This window comes from Emydura macquarii, unplaced genomic scaffold (genome assembly GCF_026122565.2).
Source record: "Emydura macquarii macquarii isolate MOO-44397 ecotype Brisbane River unplaced genomic scaffold, CSIRO-AGI_Emac_v2 contig_2205, whole genome shotgun sequence".
NCBI lineage: Eukaryota > Metazoa > Chordata > Testudines > Chelidae > Emydura > Emydura macquarii.
The window spans coordinates 11793152-11814082 of record NW_027132342.1 but is presented as its reverse complement, the minus strand read 5'-3'; the positions used below and the strand labels follow the sequence as shown (position 1 = coordinate 11814082).

General features: G+C 41.3%; 1 protein-coding gene across 6 annotated transcripts in view; it reads left to right on the top strand.

The window, feature by feature from the left end:
* Nucleotides 1-842: 842 nt before the first annotated feature.
* The window catches only part of KIAA0930 (KIAA0930 ortholog), a 137864-nt gene continuing 117775 nt past the window's right edge, over nucleotides 843-20931 (top strand). For 4 of the 6 annotated variants that reach the window (XM_067559358.1, XM_067559359.1, XM_067559356.1 and 1 more), the window contains exon 1: nucleotides 843-1415. In XM_067559358.1, coding sequence (XP_067415459.1) covers nucleotides 1283-1415 — 133 coding nt within the window. In that variant the 5' untranslated portion in view covers nucleotides 843-1282. Of the gene's footprint in view, nucleotides 1880-6519; nucleotides 6611-20931 lie in introns of all 6 variants that reach the window. The other 2 variants (XM_067559361.1, XM_067559360.1) reach the window with 2 other exon arrangements.

Below are 20931 nucleotides of genomic sequence, written 5' to 3'. Positions count from 1 at the left end.
ACATGTTAACTGAGAAAGCCTGTAAATTCTAGTGTAGATAGGGCACAGACACTTATTGCACATTTGGATTTGGATTATTGCAGACTATTGTCTTATCGTTTCTTTGCACTCTCCCATCGGTGTGCCTGTAGGCACCTGTAATCTTGTCTTATACTTCGGTTATAAATTCTTTGGGGCAGGATTTTTTTTGTTCCATGTTTGTAAAATGCCTAGTACAACAGGGTCATGGTCCATAAATAGGGCTTCTTCACTTTACTACCAAATAACAATACCCGGAATGTACAATCTTGTTAGTTAACCTGTTGAAACATTATGGAAAATTCAACTTTTGATGGATCTGAAAGTCAGCACCATTTCAAAACCTATGATTAAACCCGTGCAGCTGAACACCGCTTGTCCTTGGCTAAGCTTCCAGGTGAACACCAGATTTAGCTGATTCCTTGCTGACAGCCTTTGTCGTGGATTTTTCCAAGTGTAGACAGGGACTAACTGAACAGACAGGACAGAAAAGCAGAGAAAAACCAGGGCAGTTTGCTTCAATCTGTTTGAAGCTGCTCTGGACTTTGGAAATGTTAGAACAGATCCTGAGAGGAATGGATTAGTGGCCAAGAGGCAGTCAAAGGAAATATCTCTTCTACTATAGTTATAGTATATGTATGTATATGATTAATCGCACAAGCAGAGAGGCAGAGATGACTTCAAACAAACTCCCACCCCGTAGCCCTCCCCGCCCCCTTTCCTCTTGTCACACACCAGCTCTCTGCGGTCATTGGTGGAGAATTGCCTGGTGTCTCTTTAACTCGCCTCGGCTCCCTACTGCTTGTTTCAGGAAGTATCGTAGGCAAACAGCCCCGGCAACGCCTGGCTGGGCTATCGGAGGCGGAAGTGCCTCCTGGGTAAATTGGGAGCAAATTGCAATCGATCTGCAGCCGGGTTGCCGAGAGAAGCGGGCTTAAAACTGATATTTCTGGCGAGTGGAGGATAAAGAGTCGGAAACTTTCCAAGGCGCTTTGGCATTGCAAAGGGACTAGTCCTCCCCGGCCAGCAGCTCCTCTCACCCAGCCCAACTCAGGATCCGGATTATTATTGTTTGAAACACTCTGGTCTCCTCAAGCAGAAAGCATCCGGCCGCCCTTCTCCCCTCAGGTCTCTGGCCGCCCCCGTTCTCTGCCTCGGAGCTAGAGCTTGCGGTGCGGTGCGTTGCGGCGGGGCGGGGAGGGGGCAGTCCTGCAGTCTGAGCTCAGAGGCAGACTGAGATGAAATCACTGGCGGTGGCACCAGCATGGCAGCTCTCAAGAGTGTCGGCCGGGCTGGGCAGGAGAATGGAGACTTGGACCGATCGCTCCAGCAGATGCTGCGGGCCATAGTGGAGGAAAGGAACCGCATTAGCGTCCGCCAGGAGATCAGCGGACTGGGTGAGTCGGGGTGTGTGTGTGTTGCAGACCAGACTCCCCCTCTCCCGGGCACGCTCCGTTCGGAGGTGGGGTGGGAAAAGAGATGACACGGTGCAGCCTCCTATCTTCCCCTGCTGCAGCAGGCAGCCCTGCAAAGAAGCGAGCCGGAGGAAGGGACTGGAGTGGGTGCGGTGCACGCGTCCGCAAAGCGAGCCGCGGCCGTGGGAGGGAATAAAGTAGCTCTTTGCCTGGAGCCTCTTGCAGCCTCAGTTCGCCCCGAAGGGAGCTCTGCCCGCGGCTCTGGTCTTGTGGCTCGTCTGGCATGCGAAGCTACCCCCGCCCACCGCAACCAGGATAGCCGGGACTCCTGCTAACTGCTAGGGCGGGTTAGAAAAGGCAGAGTTTGCTTCTGCTCTTCCAAAATCTGGATGTCTTTAGCTCCGGGTTAGCGGTGGGTCTATTGATCGGTGGAGCGTTTCCGACAGGTACACAGAGGCTGAGAGGCGGGGGAAGTGGGTGTTTCTGGTGTCTTACTACTATAACCCAGTATTGAGTAATTCCTTGTGGGAACGGGTTTGAATTACTGTACGTTGTGTGGTGTGTGATTTCCACAGGCTTAATATGCAACCCAAACCTGATCCTTCTGAGAGCTCCCCTTCCTCCAAACTCCCTTTTTTCTATCGCTAGGTGGTGGTTAATGGAAACCAGAAGTCCCTATTATCAGTAGAAATAAGTATCAGCTTTTGTATATGCACTGATTAAGTGATGAGATAGACCCATCATATAGAAACAATCCACTGCAGTCTGAAAGAATCCGACAAACAGCATTTACTACTTATCTCTTGGAAGAGTAGAAGCTTTAAGATGAAAGAACAAAGCTAGCTGTGTGCCTTTGCTTTCTAGACTACAGTGGGAGCAGAAGCCTCCGCCCCCCCTGCAATGAAAAGCCTGTGGACTAAATCAAAGTCTGTCGGTTTGTAATATACTGCTAGCCATAATTGCTACTGGAAACCTGTTGTGTGCTCTAGAGATATCATAGCCTACTTAAACTAAAATTAGGCCTATTTCTGGAAGGATAAGAACTAAAGAGATCAGCAGTTCACTCTATTGTCTGAAATGCCCTTGGAGGAAAATGGTCAGAAGGCACAATATGGATAAGCTAATTTTTAAAAAATAAAATATTTTTTCTAGCTTTTGGACTACATACCAGCTATATACTTTTATTTCTGGTTCTTAAGATCACATGACTGTCAAATGATTGATCCTTTTTATGTAGCTTTCTTTTCTTATGAATCAGACACCTCCCCTTTCAGAGTAAGTGACTTCATATTGCTTGCTAGGGTCTAGTATGAGCACAAGAATTTTTCTTTTTTAAATCAAGAGACTTTCTTCCCTATTTTTAGCTATTTAATATTGATTAAGAAGTAAATATTGACAACAGTTAATGTCCTGTGAGAGGAAATGAATATTGCTTAATCCAATTATTGGGGAAATGTGTTGTGAAATAAAAGTCCAGGGCTGAAATCTAAGAATAACCTACAAACCTGAATGCAGTGAAATTCTTCCTTAATATAAGTCTCTCCTATTATGAAGTCATTTGAATCTGGTTAAGTTAATGGATACTGCATGGTTATGGCTTCTATTATGAGTAAGAAAACTAAAAGAAATAAGTCCTTATTCAGTAGATGTTCCTGATATGAAAAATGATTTCAACCTTATTTGAAACCTAGCTTGAAATGGTATTTGTTCCTTAGCCCTGATCCTGTTATGAGCTCCATGTTATTGGACCCATGAGCCAGTACATAGCTCACTGCAGGATCAATGCTCTAGATTGTAAATCTCTGAAACACTCACATCTGTGTTTTGTTTTTGTTTCGCACACCCTCCACCCCCAGTGTGTGATTTGACCTGCCTCAAAAAGGCCCGAACCCGTTTTTAAATCCTTAAAAACTTACTTCTATTATGCTACTTAGTGAATCTCATTGACTTGCATAAGAAAATCCCTTTTGTGTTCCTCTTCTCTGACCTGTGCATGCATCTGCCCTTATTCTGTCATCTCCATGGGGCAGGGACCATTCCTTATTGTATGTGCTGCATACATAGTGGATGCAACCACAAATAAATAGGCTAATAATCATTACTATATGTTAGATACTGTACAAACATGACGGGGCCCACATCACTGATTGTAGCCTCCAGGTGCTACTGTAATATAAATGTATACTAACTAAAGCCTGTCAATTAATTGCAATTAATGCACGTGATTAATGCAAAACAAATTAACTATAGATAAAAAAGTCATGATTAATTGCTGTTGTAATTGCACTGTTAAACAATAATAGAACACCAATTTAAATGTATTATAAATACTTTTGGATGTTTTTCCACATTTTCCAATATATTTTCAATTACAACAATACGAAGTCTATCATGCTCACTTTGTTATTTTTATTACAAATATTTGCACTGTAAAAAGATAAACAAAAGAAATCATGTTATTGAGTGAAACTAAACCTTTTTCAATTTTGAGTTGGATTTTATTACCAAGTTTTTATAGTGCAAATTACATCTTCCCAAAATCTTGCAATTGGTGCATTGTTTTAGGGATGTCTAATGGGAATTGATACAAATGTATCCCCCATATTGAGGGGAATCTGAATCAATGTATGTTACTGTTACTTTTTGGAGATGAGTGTGGCAAAAAAGTTACTGGTATTGCATTCCAGAGTAATGACTAGATACATGATTTATAATCACATTGCTTAGTAGAGAGGATGACATCATTGTAATTACAATAGGTCTTGACTGCCTGGTATGGTTATCTAGTTACTGAGTGTATTATATTGCCATAGGGTTCACTCTGAAATGCAATTCACTAGAGTGTTTCTATGGCAAAAAATTATTATTTCTTGTGGAAAATAAAAATCTTGTCCAATGTTTTACTTTGATAATAAAGCATGGATGGTGACAGGTTTTGGCATCAGCCTCTTTGATTAGATGTTCAGATGTGGGGGATGGGGAGATGGGGAGGAGCATAAATCTTGTGTTCGTTCTTTTGGGATCTAGTCAACGGGAGCATAGAATAGAAAAGTTCCATGGTTCACATTGTCTATCTCCTGTCTTTCTGCTACAGTTCCCTATCTCTTGCTATGTTTATACTCCATGAAAAATTCATTTGGCTGCAAATGAGCCAGACTGGTCTGAGAAGACAGAACAGTTTTGTGGTTAAAGCTCTGGACTGGGAGGGTTCAATTCCTGCTTTGCTTATGGCTTCTTGTGTGCTATTGAGTAACATGATTAACTTCTCTGTGTCTTGGTCCCTCTAACAATACTTACATTATATGCTAAAGAAAATGCTAAGGTGCTTTGAGATCCCTGGATGGAAGGTGTTAAAGTATAATGTATTATTATAATTAAAATGACTTGTGCTAGGAAACAAAAAATAGACATCTGAACAGTGTAATGGAGAAATGATCCCTGGCTGACCAATAACAGACCAGTATAATAAACTGATCATCAAAGGGTGGGAAAGGCCCAAGGAACTGAAGACTATTTTTGATTCTGTTGATGTGTGTGCTCGGATAAATCAGAGAGCTATGTAAAAAGCAACAGCAAAGCCATCTGAAATAACTCCTCCCAGAACACTGGCGATCTTAAGTGTAGCGGGAGCTAGAAGAGTGGTCATCCTGTTTGTCAGCCTGACATCCCAGTATTAGGGGCTTTGTCTTATATATACAGCCATACCATCTGCCCCCCTCTGGAAAAAGTGTCCTGATTTTTCACACTTGCTATCTGGTCACTCTATTGCCAGATCATGCAGTGGGCCTGCTGGTGGTGTTGCCAGTGGCTAGAGAACCCTTTCTTTTCCCATGTCTGCTGCTGATTGAGGGAGGATCCCAGAAGCGCTCTCACAGATTTCTGACTCTCCTGAGGGGAAAACAAGAGGGGGTTATGGTAGCAAAATGGGAGGGTATGTGCTTGGGGCAGGGGTGTCCAGGAGTTTCCAGATAAGTGTCTGAACTTTGTTAAAATGCACTGTCTGGAATTTATTAAGTCAGTGGGACAACGCTCATGCTCAAAATTCAGGCAGGTGCTTAAGTACCTTGCTGAATCAGGGCCTGAATAAGTAGATCTCTGGTCTCTTTCTGGAAGTTGAAACCTGACATGCATTAAGTGATAGGCTGTTCATATATATGGGTGTCATAAAAGAAGGGAGTAAGTCTAGAGCAGGTAAAAGATAGTCAAACTGAAGGGAACAAGAGGAAATGGAGGAGGAGATGAGGGTAGGAATATTGAGAAGGGATGGAGTTATACAATGCTTGGGAAAAATTAGTAGAATTCTGAACTTAAGGTGGGGAAAGAGGAGAAGCCACTGTGGAAATTCAAGTGGAAGGGCGTTAAATAGGAGAAGGAAGGATCGCAAGGAGGAAGCCTAAATTTTTGACAGGACAATTACTAGAGTACTAATAGAGCATGGGTATTTAGAACAAGAGGCACTTGGATACCACAGTGATAGGTGCTGTAGAAGATCCTAGACAGATGAGAATTAGTGTCTTTGCATTAAGATGGCATTAAGCTTGGAGATGGAGTGATTGTTAGACACGGTGCAGAGCCATAGTATAATTTTCCTCTCACCATTGCCAATGCAGGGTCAAGCCTTTAATGCAGGTTCCCTTCCAGCATAACATAGCACGACCTACCCTTTGCTGTTGCTTATAACACTTCTTGTAAGAATGCTATTAAAAAACTGCCTGGGCTCTCCTGAAGGTGATTATATCTATTTGTTACATTGGCTGCTGAGTTATGGAGAGCAGTAAACCAGGGTACAACTCCAGGGCTGAGCTCCTTAGAGGTAAATAAACTTATTTTTATGGCAGTTCCTTTAAAATTCCATTTACTTCGTTTAGTGTAACAGCATGAATGGGGCTCTTGTAATTATGGGCCTGTCAGGCTTTCCATTACAAACCAATATTTTCACCCAGCCATAAAAATTAGCCTCAGTTTGGAATTTGGCAGACCTGGTCTCAGATGATGTCCTTTTTTGTTGTTGTTTTACATATCTTTTAAGCAGTTGGATTTTATTGTTCTTTTTTCTTTCTTTTTCCTTTTTAAAAAAAAAAAAAAGGTGCCCAAAACAATAATGGAGATTTATGGGTTCTTCTAGGATGCCGTACTATGCTATTGCAACTCAGCAACAAGGCTCTCTAAAAATAAAGGTAAATTAAATGAAATTTTTTACAGGGGGTGGACATGTAGTGGAACTTATCATTTTACTGTCCTAAAAAATTTGGCCAACTCCTTGGCCCAGAGGTAGTAAATGAAATATATGTGTATATGCAAATCCCAAGTAAAAGCAGCTGAACCAAAGGGATACTAAAAAACAGGGGCCAAGACTTAAAAAAAATGGATGCCTAAAAGTAGGCTCCTACATTTATAGTGAGGCACCAAATAAATAAGTGTCCTGGTTTTCAAAAGTGCTGAGCATCCAGCTGCTCACACTTGACTTCAATGGAAGCTGTTGGGTGCTTAGTCACTTTGAAAATGAGGGTCCTTATTTAGGAGCTGAAATACGAGTCTAGGAACTTAACTTTAGGCACCCCCTTTTAAAAAAAAATCTTGCCAGATGTCTCTTATGGACACTCCTGTGGGAATCTTTCTGCTGTATTTGGCACTTAGATGGTACAGTAATGGACTCTACCAGTATAAACCTCATAAATGTAGTATGGAGTCTCTGGTCACGACTCTGTAGTTAAGGGTGAATTCCATTTTGCTAAAGCAAGGATTCAACCTCTTTGTTGTTGATTAAAGCTACAGTATAGTAGATAGACTCAGACTTTAAGGCCAGAAGGGACTACCTTGATCATCTAGTCTGACCTCCTGCACATTGCAGGCAACAGAACCTCACCCAGTCACTCCTGTAATAGACCCATAACTTCTAGCTGAGTTACGGAAGTTCTCTGTAACTTGCATTCTTTAAATCAAGATTTGAAAATCCACTATTTATTCTATTTCAAACTAGCAGGTGATCCGTGACCCATGCTGCAGAGAAAAGCTAAACCCCCTGCCAAGGGCTCTGCAAGTTTGACCTTGGGAAAAATTCCTTCCCGACCCCAAATATGGTGATCAGTTGGACCCTAAGCACTGGGCAAGACCCACTATCCAGACACCTGGGAAATAATTCTCTGTATTAATTCAGAGCCCTCCCCATCTAGTTTATCTTTGATATTCGCTACTAGCATTTACAGAGGACCACATGTCGTTGTAGGCAATCTCATCATACCATCCCCTTCAATAAATTTATCTTTGCCAAATTTAGAGCAAACACTCTTGAGTGCAGAATGAATTTTTGCCTTGTAAATTCTGAAAATTTGTTAACTCAATGCAATTAACATAAATTAAAAAGTGGCTCTTTTAAGAAATTCAGCATATGTCAACTTTCTCTCTCCTGAATGATTAAGAGATTGCAAGGCCAGAAGGGACCATTGTGATCATCTAGACTGGACCGACTGTATAACACAGGCCATAGAACTTCCCTGCAGTATGTGTTGTTTGAACCAGACCATCTTTTGGAAAAACATCCAATCCAAATTTTAAAATTGCCACTAATGGAGAATCTACCACAATCCTTGGTAAATTTTTACCATTGTTAATTACCCTCACTTGTCTAGCTTCAGCTTCAATGGAATAAATGCAGACAGGTGAAACTTTTCACATAGCTAAAATCAATTGCACATGAGCTATATTGAAGAAATAAGGTAGTAATGAAGCAAAGATATTAATGACTGTTGTATTCAGTTCTGATTGTGTAAGTGACAGAGATAGTCAGGTCAACTGCTCAGAAAACTCTTAAGTAGGGTCATTGTGATATCAAAGGGAAAAATAAGGGGGTGGGGAGAGAGGAAATCTCCATGTAAAGTCCTCTTGTGCTCCATTGGGAAATGACCCTGCTTTCCTGCAGCGGGTGTCCTGAGGGAGCAAAATGTAAAATTTCTCTGCTGAAACTTTTGTCACTGAAAAATGCAGATGGGGGTCGATTGAAACGTTTTGAGAAGTTGTGTGAAGTTGGTGAATTGTTTCAGTTGAAAAATATTGGAGAAATGTCAAAGTTAACCATTCTGATATTTCCAAAATGAAACACTTTGATTTTTTTCAGGCTAAATTTGCAAAGGGGCTTAGGCACCATTCAGAAAATGATGGCAATGATGGTGCTGTGTGGCCTGCCATCACCTCCTCAGTTTTGTGAATCTAGCCCTGGATTTCCACCCCAAATCAGAGTGAAACATTTTTCAGGTTGAACAAAATGTTTTTATCAACCTAAAACAAATATTTTTTTCTAACTTTTCAATTTGCCAGAAATTCAGAAAAACTTTGGTTTCAAGTTGACCTGAAACAAATTGAAAGAAAAAGTATTTTTGGAACTGCTAGTGAGCTGAAAAATCCACTCTAATGAAGTGTAGCAAGCTTCATTCCTGCAAGAATGTGCAACTTGAACTCCTGGGGCCAGCTGGGCTGAACGTAGCCCTGGGTCTTTACATGATTCCAGAGAACAGTTTGGTCCCATCTACCCGGAAAAGACAGTGTTCTAACACAAACTCAGGACACTACCCCAGATATGGTAGACTTGGCTCTGTAGAGGTGTCAAATTAATTCTGCGCAGACTAAAATAAAAGTGAAATTAACCTAGTTTCAATTGTGGAAGAATCCAAACTCAGGGGTCCTTACATTTATGTCAGTTGCCTAGTGGATAGTCCAAAATAAGCTGACAACAGATTAACAAAGTCAAAATTTATTCTTTACGTAAAGAAGGTGGTCCCTTCATGCAAAGGGCAACCCTTAACATAGAATTCTAAAAGCTTTATATGTCACAGTTTCCATGGCCATACATACTAAAAAAACCTGCCTATCTAGGAATTTTCTAGCTCAGTATTTTCAACTTTCCTTATCTAAGTTACAAGGTCTTTCTCTACATTCCATCCCTGCTGGCGCCCAGGCTTCGTAACTATTTTATAACTTCTGAACATTCTAAGATTACTGCTAAAAAGACATTTTCCATCTCAGGCTTTTACAGCCATTTCTAAAAATCAGTTCTCAGAAGAAACAGAGACCCCATCTTCTTTTCTCTTCACACAATGTCTAAGGTGAGTGAAATATAAATTGCATCAATGGTGAAAAATAAATTCTTAAAATCAAAGGTCTGAATAACAGAGGTAAGGAAATTTTAAGGGAGCCTTGTGTTGTATATTCCTTTTTAAAACCAGGGTTTACTGATTTTGTAGACTTAATGGTCTCTTCTGGCCTGTTGTAAAATAAATAAATATATATGAGTTGAATGTCTTGAAAAGTATAATACTCTCTATCCCTCTTTCAGAAATAAATTGAAAATGAGTGATGGCAATGGAATCTGAATTGCTGGAGAGGTTTAAATAAATCTGGGGAAACAAACTCAAGGAATTTAAAAAAATATATCTTTAAGGTGAATGTGTCACTTTGCAAAAAAACATAAATATGTTACTGCTGCCTAACCTCCACTCTAGTAATAAAAGAAGTTGCCTCCTTTAATGGGGACATGCCTGCAGTGCAGGCACAGAGTGAGGACACAGCAGTTAGTGCTTGTAGCTGTATTGCACTTGATACATACCCCAGAAATACTGTTTGCACTACTATCTTCCTAACCATGGCTAATTGTCTGTCACAAAACATAATGTGACGGGTATTTTGTTTATCAGCATCTATACAAAAACATTACAGAAAGTTAGCTAATGTAATAGAATGACCCAAATTCAGATGTGAGTTGGAGAGGGTGTGACTACATCTTTGTCCAGTGCCCTCAGCAGGTAGACTACAAAGTCCATCTTAATTAACCTATCACCCTTTACTAAGTGATATAAGCACTATAAACTGGATTGGGACTGGCTCTAGTTTTGGTGCTGGGTAGTAGCCTCAATCTTAGACATTCTTCCCTCCGGAATGGTTCATTGAGCAAGATGGCTTCTGTCCTCTTGTGCCTTTGGCTGACTTTCTGATAGTCCTTGGACCAGGCATAGATCAGTCCAAACTTTCTTGTACTTTAGTATTTCTGGGTCATCTGAGCCTTGTCTTGGAAATTTAGATGGGATTAACATAGGACCTCATGAACAGTGGCAGATTGACAGCTCTGGAGACAGGTCTCATTTTATCCAAAGAATATGCATAACATGGGCCGGAGTAGAATCCTATATTGCTTACATGCATCAACCTTGATGTGGAAGAACTGTCTCTAACAGTGAGAAAGTGGTTCGTTTTCCATGTCCATTCAAAACGGTGCCCCTCTGCTGACACTACCAGACATAGGTGCAATCCAGGGTGGTGGTGTTTGTGATGTAGACACATGCACTAGGAGCTGGACTCAGACCACTGATTTATGTCATGATAATCAAATAGCTTTCAGATGATAGTGTCTTTTCTCTCACTTACTGCTGACCGGATTAGATTTAAATGAGTCACTTACAGGTAAGACTCTACATAATATTAATAACCATAGATCTTTTGTGTGCCTGGCTTCTTAACTTCAACTGATTTTCAAAGTTTGACAGATCCCTGTCTATTGCAACCCCCTTGTCATCTATCCCAAAGAATAGACAGGGTGATAGCTCTTCGAGATTCATAGATTTCAAGGCCGGAAGGGACCACTGTGATCATCTACTCTGACCTCCTGTATAACACAGGCCATAGCACTTCTCCAAAATAGTTCCTCAAGCAGATCTTCTAGAAAACACATCCAATCTTGATTTAAAAATTGGTAGTGATGGAGAATCCTCCACAACCCTTGCTAAATCATTCCAATAGTTAATTACGTTTACTATTAAAATGTATATCTCATTTCCAGCCTGAATTTGTCTAGCTTCAACTTCTAGCCACTAGATTGTTAGTTATATCTTTCTCTGGTAGACTAAAGAGCCCATTATTAAATATTTGTTCCCCATGTACGTACTTTTAGACTGTATTCAAACCACCCCTTAACCTTCTCTTTGTTAAGCTAAATAGCCCTTGAGGCTACCACTGTAAGGCACATTTTTTTTAATCCTTTAATCATTCCCATGGCTCGTCTCAGAACCCTCTCCAGTTTATCAAAATCCTTTTTTAATTGTGGACACCAGAACTGGATACAGTATTCCAGCAGCAGTCACACCAGTGCCAAATAAAATAGGTAAAATAAACTCTTAACTCGTACTTGAGATTCCTCTGTTTATGCATCCAAGGAGGCCCGCCAACAGCAATTCCTGCCCCCAGGGCAGAAAGTCAGATTCTCCCCCTCCCCTAATCCCCCCCCCACCCACACCCACCCACCCACACAGGGATGGCTGAGGTTTACTATCATGGGCCGCAGGTGAAGCTTTCCCTCTGGGAGACTAGCTCCCTGTCCTGCCTCTTCTTCCCGAGGCCCACTCCATGCTCTACCCCTGCTTTGCCCCAGGCTCTGCCCCCTCCCTTACTCAGGCTGCTCTTTTCCACACCCCTCTTCCCCCAGGCAGAAAGTGGCGGTAGGGGGGCTGAGCTGGGGAGAGGGGGAGGAGGGATGCAGTGAGCCGGAGGAGGTGCTGAGGGGGGAGCAGGGGAGTGAGTGGGGGTGGGGAAGGGGGGATGTAGTGACCAGTGGGGCCTGGGGCCGAACCAGGGTGGAGTGTGGGCGGGGCTGTGGGTGGAAGAGATGGATGGGGAGCTGGCCTCCCTGGCTTCACCTGCTGCCTGTGGCCTGTGCCCTTTTAAATCACCCTTTTAAATTGCCCCCTTTCTCCCTCCCCATCAGCAGGGCTGCATCCAAGGATCATATGAGCCCTTTTAACCACAGCATCACACTGGGAGCTCATGTTCAGTTGATTATCCACCATGGCCCCCAAATATTTTTTTCAGAGTCAATGTTTTCCAGGATAGAGTCCCCCATCCTGTAAGAGTTCTTTGTTCTGAAGTGCCGTCAGCATTCTTCTTATGATCAGTCTTTCCCCTGATCAAATGGATGTGGAGAATAATTTATGTGAAAATAACATCACATCTTTAGCTCCTAAATTCTGAGTCCTTTATCTGTAAATCTTAATGTTCAAACACCAAAACGTGTTTCTGGAGTTCTCAGTTCTTTTGTCACAAGCTGGAATTATTTTGATCAATGGGAAAAGTTTCAGGGAGATTCAGCAGGAAAGAAACTAAGATGTCAACAAACCATGAGTCATCCTCGCATGGTAAGATGTTTGGCCTGCCAAGGGGGATAGTTGAAATAGACTTGTGGAATTCTGCCTGACTCCTGAAACTTTTTTTCAGCCACTTGTCTGCTTATTCAATGAAGATGGGAAGCATTGAAACGCAAGAATCCCTATATGATTCTAACAAATGTCTTTTTCAGTGAGCAGATGCAGTCAAGTGTATCTTAAATGGCTTTGGGGAATTTTTATTTTCCATAAAATTCACAGTTCTCTATTCCACAAAGGAAGGGTGTGCAGTGTAATTAAGTAATCTGTTTTGAGATCATAGGTTTATTGTCTCAGAAGAGTCATTCATGGTTAGCTATTGCCTGAGTGAATCTCTTCTGAACAGGGTGAGTCTTATGAAACAGCAAGATGACCACAATGCAACTTATAGCTAAAGCTCTGTGTAAATGATGAGAGTCCAGCTTTACATTTGCCATAGGACTGTTTCAGGGGTTGTTTTAGTGAAAATATTCATTCTAATTAATAAAGGCCTGAATGGAGTGACCCTTTCTCTTAGAACAAGGGTGCCCAAACATTGTGCCACCAAAGTACCACATTGCAATACCAGAGGATCACATCTTATTTGCATACAATGGAACTGACTACAGCCACTTCCATCTTAAATACAGAGACCACAGGTCCTTTTATACAGAGCTCTTTCTTGATCTGACTGGCCAGGGTACATACTGGAATTTGTAATTTCCGCAGGGGCTGCACTTCTAAAATAATTTGCTTGTATCTTTAATACAGATCTCCATGGGATGCACTTTGGATGTCTGACATGTCCCCGGATCTGAATTGTTGCTATTTAGTTTTTTATTAGTTGTTGGAAGACAAATGCCAGGTTGATTTCAGATATTGACAATCAGGGTTATTAATTTGCTGAATCTTAGAAATCCTAAATAAGAACCTAAAATGGATTTTTTTGACCCTTTGACAAAAGGTGTAACTCCTGTTAGTGCTAATGAAAGAATAATTACCCGGTTACTTTGCTTTAATTTAAAGAACACTTGTCGGAATAATACCTACTGAAATTGTAATGGAATATTCCGTATTTGGTGCTCCTTGTCTGTTGAACTGTTAGTGAGAGACTATATAATAACTACCCTAACAGAGTTGATGATGGCCACAGGCAGTAGGCCAATGTAGAAGGAGATGTCTGTGGCATTGCATCAGGAATAGAAATAACTCTCACGTTTCTTCCCCCTGCCCCCCCAAAAAAAACAGGGTCAAGGTGAATTCTTTGATCCTTGCTGACCTATAAATTTTTGGTTTTATTTTATTTTAAAACCAGCACTTGTAGATTATTCGTAGAGATGGACCCAGTCTGAGAAGTATGGATCTGTTTGGGGTTGTCCAGATCTTTGTATTGGTTTGGGCTCATATCTAACTTGGACATGCGATTTAACAGGAAATGGAACAAAAGTCCTTCAGGTCTGGTTTGTTCCAGGTGGTGCAAGGGGAATTAGGCACAACGTTGACGCTGAGCAGACCTACATCCTTGTCTGGAAACTCTGTGCACCCCTGTGTATGAGGCAAAACTATCTTCACTATGAGTTTGGACCAGGACACCATTTCAATTCAATAATGGTTTTATTGGCAAAACTTGGAAGAGTTTTCATGCCAAAGTACAGAAGAGGAATATTATTCAGATGTCTGTCTAAGCTAGGTATAGTCTCTGCAACTGGGATCGATAGTGGGTTTGGTGTTTTTTCCCTATTTTAGTTTTCCACTACATCCATTCTTATGTCCAGTGCCTGGTTGTTATGTTCTGGTAGCAGTGCAGAGGGAGTAGGGAGGAATGTGTTGGTGAGAGTCCTGTGAAGGTGAAGACAGATATACCTACAGAGAGGCAGGATGGTCCAGTGGTTAGAGCATTAGCCTAGAACTTGGGAGACCTGAATTCGAGTCCTTGTTCTATTACAGACTTCCTCTGTGTCCGAGGCCTCTCTTTGACCTTAGGCCTACCTTGGAGGGATGTTGGGAGGATAAATACAATAATGATTGTGAGGTTCTCAGATACTCTGGTAATGGAGGTCATTCTGCACCTAGGATAGGTGGATAGGATGGGCTGGAGGAGAGGGGTGACCACAAGCAGCAGACCAGTGGCAACTATAGGAGCATAAAATGCTTCAGAACACCAATCAAGATCTGGGTTCAGCTATCAGCACAAGGTTCCCCTAAAAGTCCTACCTCAATTTTATTTTTGCTGAAGGGTTGGGAAGATGGGAGTAGCAAGGAGAGATTGAGGTGGGGGCAATTTACAATGTCCTGTCTTCCAGTATGTATCCACTTGGTGCCTATTGTGTTCTCCATGATCATCTTATATGCCCCAGATTTAGTGCTGTGCCTAGGGTTCATGGTACAGGTCACGTGATATTGAGTGACTATTCACAAAGGCTTTGGAAATAACAGATCTATATTTCAGCGCTTTGTTAGTTGCTGAACTAAATGAGAGCATTCAGTTCTGCATTCTTACCTCAAAGTTTAGAGGTAACGTCAAAAGGTAGTAAAGTGAAGGTAATTAAGAGGAGATTTAAAAAGACACTTTTGTAGTTTGACAAACTACAGAACAAACCCTAGACTATTTCCCCTGTGATGTTGCTGAACATTTGTCTGAATAAGATCATCCAGTTTGAGCCCACAACCATTGTTGCAGAAAAGCAGCAGCCTTTCCATAGTTGAAGTTGCACACAGGTTCTGTTGTTGATCCCCTTATACCTTTACCTTGTGTAGGATGGTGGTAAGGTATATTCAGGTTGTATAGGTAAAATATAAGCATTAATGCTGTAATGCAAGAGGCTTCAGGCTTCAAGCCTATAAGACAGATAGCTTGGCCAAAGTAATGAAGGCTGAAGACTTGAATTTTGATTGACCCAAATAACTAACCAATGAGTGACTTAACTGCAACACTTTATCTTGTGACTTTAACAGATTTGCTAAATGGTGAAATAGGAAACTACAGAATCCCAATTATTGATATTGTGGGAGATTGCTATGAAATGGGTGTCAGCAAAACTTGCCGATGTCCAACTGCAATAATACTATAACAACTGATTAAACAATATGCTAATGAGTATCGTGTGCATGGTTATTTAGCCTATTGAAACTAGGTACTCTAACATGAGTGGGGTGTGGAAGTTCAGATAAGAAAAAGGGGCTGAACTCATCATGAATATGCATAATACAATGTAGGTGTTAATATAATCCATTATAAAACTGGTTACGTGGCCTATGTACCGGGGGATACACCAGGACCCGCTATACTGTTGATGTCTTTTTGATCATCTTACCTACTTCAGAGTCCCCTGTACCTCCTTCAGGCTTCCCAAATAGATAAGTCTTTTTGCAAACTCATACAATAGCTGTAGGTGAAGAAAACAGGTTGTAATTAAGCAAGTTATTTACTTGTCTAAGAGTTTTAAGCACAATCTTATTTCCATTTATATCAATGGAGGTTTTTTGCCATTGACTTGAGTGATAGCAGGATTGGACATCAGGGTCAATTTTTAAAAGTGACTAGTGATTTGGGGTGTCAGTTTTTGGGTGTCCAAGTTGAGGCACCTGGACCTCATTTTTCTGAGGTGCTCAGCTGCCATTGACTTTAGGTGGAATTGTAAGTGCTCAGTACCTCTGAAAAGTCAGGCCACTTACAATTCCAGGTGAAATCAGGAGGAGCTGTGGGAGCTGACTGAGCGCCTCAGAAAATCAGGCCATGGTACTGCCAGTTGGGTATCCGAAAACTGACACCCCAAATCAGTGGCCACTCTTGAAAATTTGGTTTTGTGTGTATATGTGAATGCTACATTTCAGAAAGAAAAACTATTGCTGCGTATTAGTTGTTTGTATTCTTTGTGCAAGGCACTGTACGCACATATAATAAGAGATGGTCTCTTGTTCAAAGTTTATGCTTTAAATGGATAAGGTGGACAAAGGGTGGGAAGGGAAACAGAGGCACACAGAAGTGAAGTGATTTGCCCAAGGTCACAAAAATGCTCAGTGGCAGAGCAGGGAAAAGAACTCAGGTCTTCTGAATCCCAGTCCAATGCTCCATCCCCAAACCACACTACCTCTGTTCACTGAGCCACCCCTGGAGATGTGCAGAGCTTTTGCTGAATTTGTCTAAGGCCTGGTCTATACTACACAGTTTTGTCCACAAAAGTCAGCTTTTGTCTATAAGAGTGAAAGTGTACATGCTGAAATGCTCCTCCCACCAATTGTAATTCCCTTGTTATGCCAACATAATAAAACCACCTCAATGAGAAGTGTAGGGCTTATGTCTGTGTAGTTAGAGTGATGCAATGTCTGTGTAGACACTGCATTCCTCTGGTTGTGAAATTGACAAGAAAGCCAGATAGCTAGAACCCAGCTGTCCCTGCTTCCCTGGAGAGCTATGCGGCTTCCCCACTCCCTCACCCCCCGGCTCCTGGAGGGGAGCTACCAGCAGAGCTGAGAGTCCAGGTTTTCCCCCACACTGCCCTTCTTAGGTTGGTGGAAGCGCTTCGGGTGAGGACGTAGTAATTAATGTAGTAATTAATGAGGTGGCTGTAAATCGACCTAACATAGTCGAAGTCGAAACTTCTCTTTGTAGTGTAGACAAGGCCAAAGTCCTTTCCAAATGGGAGTCAAATTGCATTTTAAGAGCAGTGATGCTAATTCTAACTGTAAATGAAGGGTGTGTATTTAGACAACTAACAAATAATAGTTGTTTCACAATAGAGGCTCTTAGAATGCCAACAGAGTACAGTGGTGGTTTTAGACCCAAGAAGTTCTCTCCAGACCTTGCAGACTTAGAATGGGAGAGGGAAACCAATGTTGTGTGTCTTATCTGTGCCACATCAACACCACCAAGAAGTTTGGCAGAATACTTTTTTTTAACCATAAGAATGACTTCCACCAAACAGTTACTGAGAGTTTTTCTTTCATGTGTTTGTTGTTTAACATGCAACCCTGCATTGTTATTTAAGCTTCAGATGTACCTTTCCTTCTTTGTGTATTTAGACCAACAGCAGAACAAAAGAGTCGCACTGTGCTGTCAAGGATTGTTTGATGCTGTAAATATCTATAAATGTGCAAGCTGCAGTGCTGTGTCCACTGGTCAATCTTAAAATTATTCTTTCTGCTGTGATGGGTTCCCAAAAAGGTTAGGAACTGCTTAAGGAAATGTCTCCTTTCTTGTGTTTGAGGCTTGTTGAAATAGGGAGCCCGTTATAAAAGGCACAGTAATTTTGCAATCGAGAAGAAGTCTGCAACGGCATTTCTTGAGCCATACAAACATCTAGACTTGTGTAGGCTAAATCTTCAGGGACAGATGAAGACTTTCAAATTATTAAAATGGTGCTTGATATGTTTGTTGTAAGCCATGATTTTCAGGAAGTGACTCAATCTGAAACACTGTGAGAGGGGATTTGATTTTTACAAAGAGCTGAGCATCCTTCCAAAAAGCCTTTTTAAATGTGTGTCATGTTGGGCACCCAAAAATTGAGGCACCCAAAGATCAGTCACATTTGAAAATCTGGTCCCCATAATTAATATAAAATGTCTTCTGCTGAATCAAAATGTCAATCTTTAGCCTCCACATTAGAACAGTCTCACTGTGCTAGAAGAGAGTGAGGAAATGAGACTTTAAATATGATTGTCATGTGCTCACTCAGATAGCCACCGGCACTGTTTCTTCTTAAGCAAAGAGTTGAATTTGGATCATTTCAGTCATTTTAACTGGGTTAAATTCTTGGTGCCTTAGAGATATTTCTGCTTATGTGGAAAATGCTGCTGTAATGGTTTCACCTTTTTTTAGTAGCACGATATTTACCAGCACATAGCAAAGAAAATATACATCATAACATAAATGATGTGAAACACTCTTGATCTTTCCTCCTAAGAGTATATTTCTTACCTCCAGCTCCCTATAGAGGTGTCTTGAAAGTGCTTTGCCAGAAATGAAATTGGTGGGCATCAAATCCCATTTCCACAACAAAGTGACCACAATATGCATCAGTGGCATGGGTCTGCATGACTGGCATTCTCTTGAGAGAGTGACTGAGTGGACATGGAGCAAGAATAAATTCATATAATACTGTCCACACACATGGTGTGTAGTAAACAGGTGAGAGCCCTGTTCTGACAGTCTTGCAATCTGTCAGTGCAAGAAATCTGTTTCACCAAACTTAAGCCTGGGCAGTGAGGGAAATCTTAGATCTGTATCTGACAAAAAGATGCACTAGCACTTTGAAACTTGTGTATAAATTGGTGGATTTTTCTTTCCCCATCCATCACAATCTTTCTAAGCGAAATCTGCAATTGTATGCAATGTGATCAATAAGGCCCCAATTTGGGAAGACGTAGGTATTAAGAAAGTGCATTTAAACACATGCTTAACTCCCACTGAAGTCCTGGTTGAGTAACACATGCTTAAATGTTTTCCCGAATTGGGGCCTAATACAGACAATATTGTTAGCTAAGTTCTCTAGCACAGGACTGAAAAATGTCAGCTGATATCCTGACCTTATTGAAGTTAATGGGAATTTTGCCTTGACTTCATTGGGGTTAGGATTTTCCTCCAGAGTCTTATCCAAAATCCACTGAAGTCAGTGGGAAAACTGTCATTGAACTCGGTGGATTTGGATCCAGCCCTTGATGAAGAACCAAAAGAATTTGCTAATCAAGAAATGTTGTCTCAGAAAACTTAAAGTTGCATGAGAGAGCATACAGTATCTATATACCTGCTCATACCTAAGTGTCAAACATTTAGTGTGTGGAAAAGGGAAGTTTTAAGTTAACAGACTTCACTGCTGGAAACTAACCAAGCATGTACTGCATAAGACTAGATTGCATCAAAAGAATGCATATTTGTTGGATGATTTGTTCTTTGTATGTGTTAAAATTCAGAAGCAGATCACTAACATTAACAGCACTGATGATAGCTAGATTTTTTTGTTTGGCATTTTAAACTGAATTGGCCCATGCCTGTAAGGAAAGGCACAATTGAATATTTATGAAGAGCCTGTTTTCTTTCACTATTGACATGTGACAATTGTCAAAAGACCTATTAATTATTTATCTGCTCTTGAATTTTAACAGATCTTAAAATCTATGCATAACCATCCCCAAAATGGTTTACCGTTCAACTGTTTGATGAATTTCCCATCTCCTGAAATGTATATTAGTGGATGCTGCATGATAGTCTAGGTGTGGGCAAAAAGGGAAGGAGCATTTGCAGTTAGATTGTTTAGGTTGAAAAAGCACCAAAGTGTTTTGATCTTCATGTTTCAGGGCAAGTGTGGTTTGGAGGGAATTTGCCCTCCTGGCTTTGCACAGTTGGCTGTGGTTTTGGGACAGAGAGGTAATTTTCAGCCTTGTTTGGGGCCGAGGCAGCGCCAGAAGAGGTGAAGTGCTTTGGGTGGACCAACGTTGTGCTTTAATGTTTACAGTCCAATGGTCAATTTTGTGTTTATATGTCACCCTCTGTGCCCGATTGTCACATTGAGATGTAATCCAGTCCAGTGAGGGGTTGTCAGTACTTGCCCTGCAACCTGGGGTGCCTCATAATGCTTTGCTGTTGTAGCTCCCAACCTGGGCTGTTCACAACCGGCCTATCAATATGCAGGTCATACCCTGAGTATCAGTGTGCTAGACAGTCTTGATTCAGCAGCTCTGACCTCAGCAGCCTATCTACAGCCCCACTCTGGCTTCCACCAGCCTTGGTTACTACTTGCAGGGTGACTCCAACACACTCCAGCCCTAGACTTTTCCCCAAAATGTGTGTTCTGCAATGTCCAGCCCTCTCTTGGACAGTTAGAAGCTTAAGGCTCATTGCTTCTGTTACTATAACTAGAGTTATAAAACAGTTCACTTTAAACACAGTACTGGATTGATTTAAATTAAAAAATAAAACAAGTTTGTTAACAAAAGATGATAGGATTTTAAGTGAATTCAAGTATGAGAGAAACTTAGAAATAGTTACAAGCAAATAAAAGTTACAAGACATCCAGAAGTCTAAAACTTAATCTAGCAAGTTTTGGTTCAAGGCTTTGTTTGAGATGGCATTTCTGAAACAGTCTTCCAGCAAGATGGTGACTAACCCTTTCCTTGGTAAGGATCTCTCCCAGAGGCCCAAAGGCATTGGTGCCTGTGTCGTCTTAGGTGAAAGAGAGAACTTGGGGCTTTCTGCCACTTTGTTTTATAGTCCAGTGAACCTTTGAAATGGATTCTTTTTAAGGTTATCCCTCAAATTTATCCAAACAGTGTGGAGTGTGGTGGTGAAAGAGGCTCACTGTTCTTTCTTCCCCCACTTGTTTGCTAAAATGCAAATTTTTCTG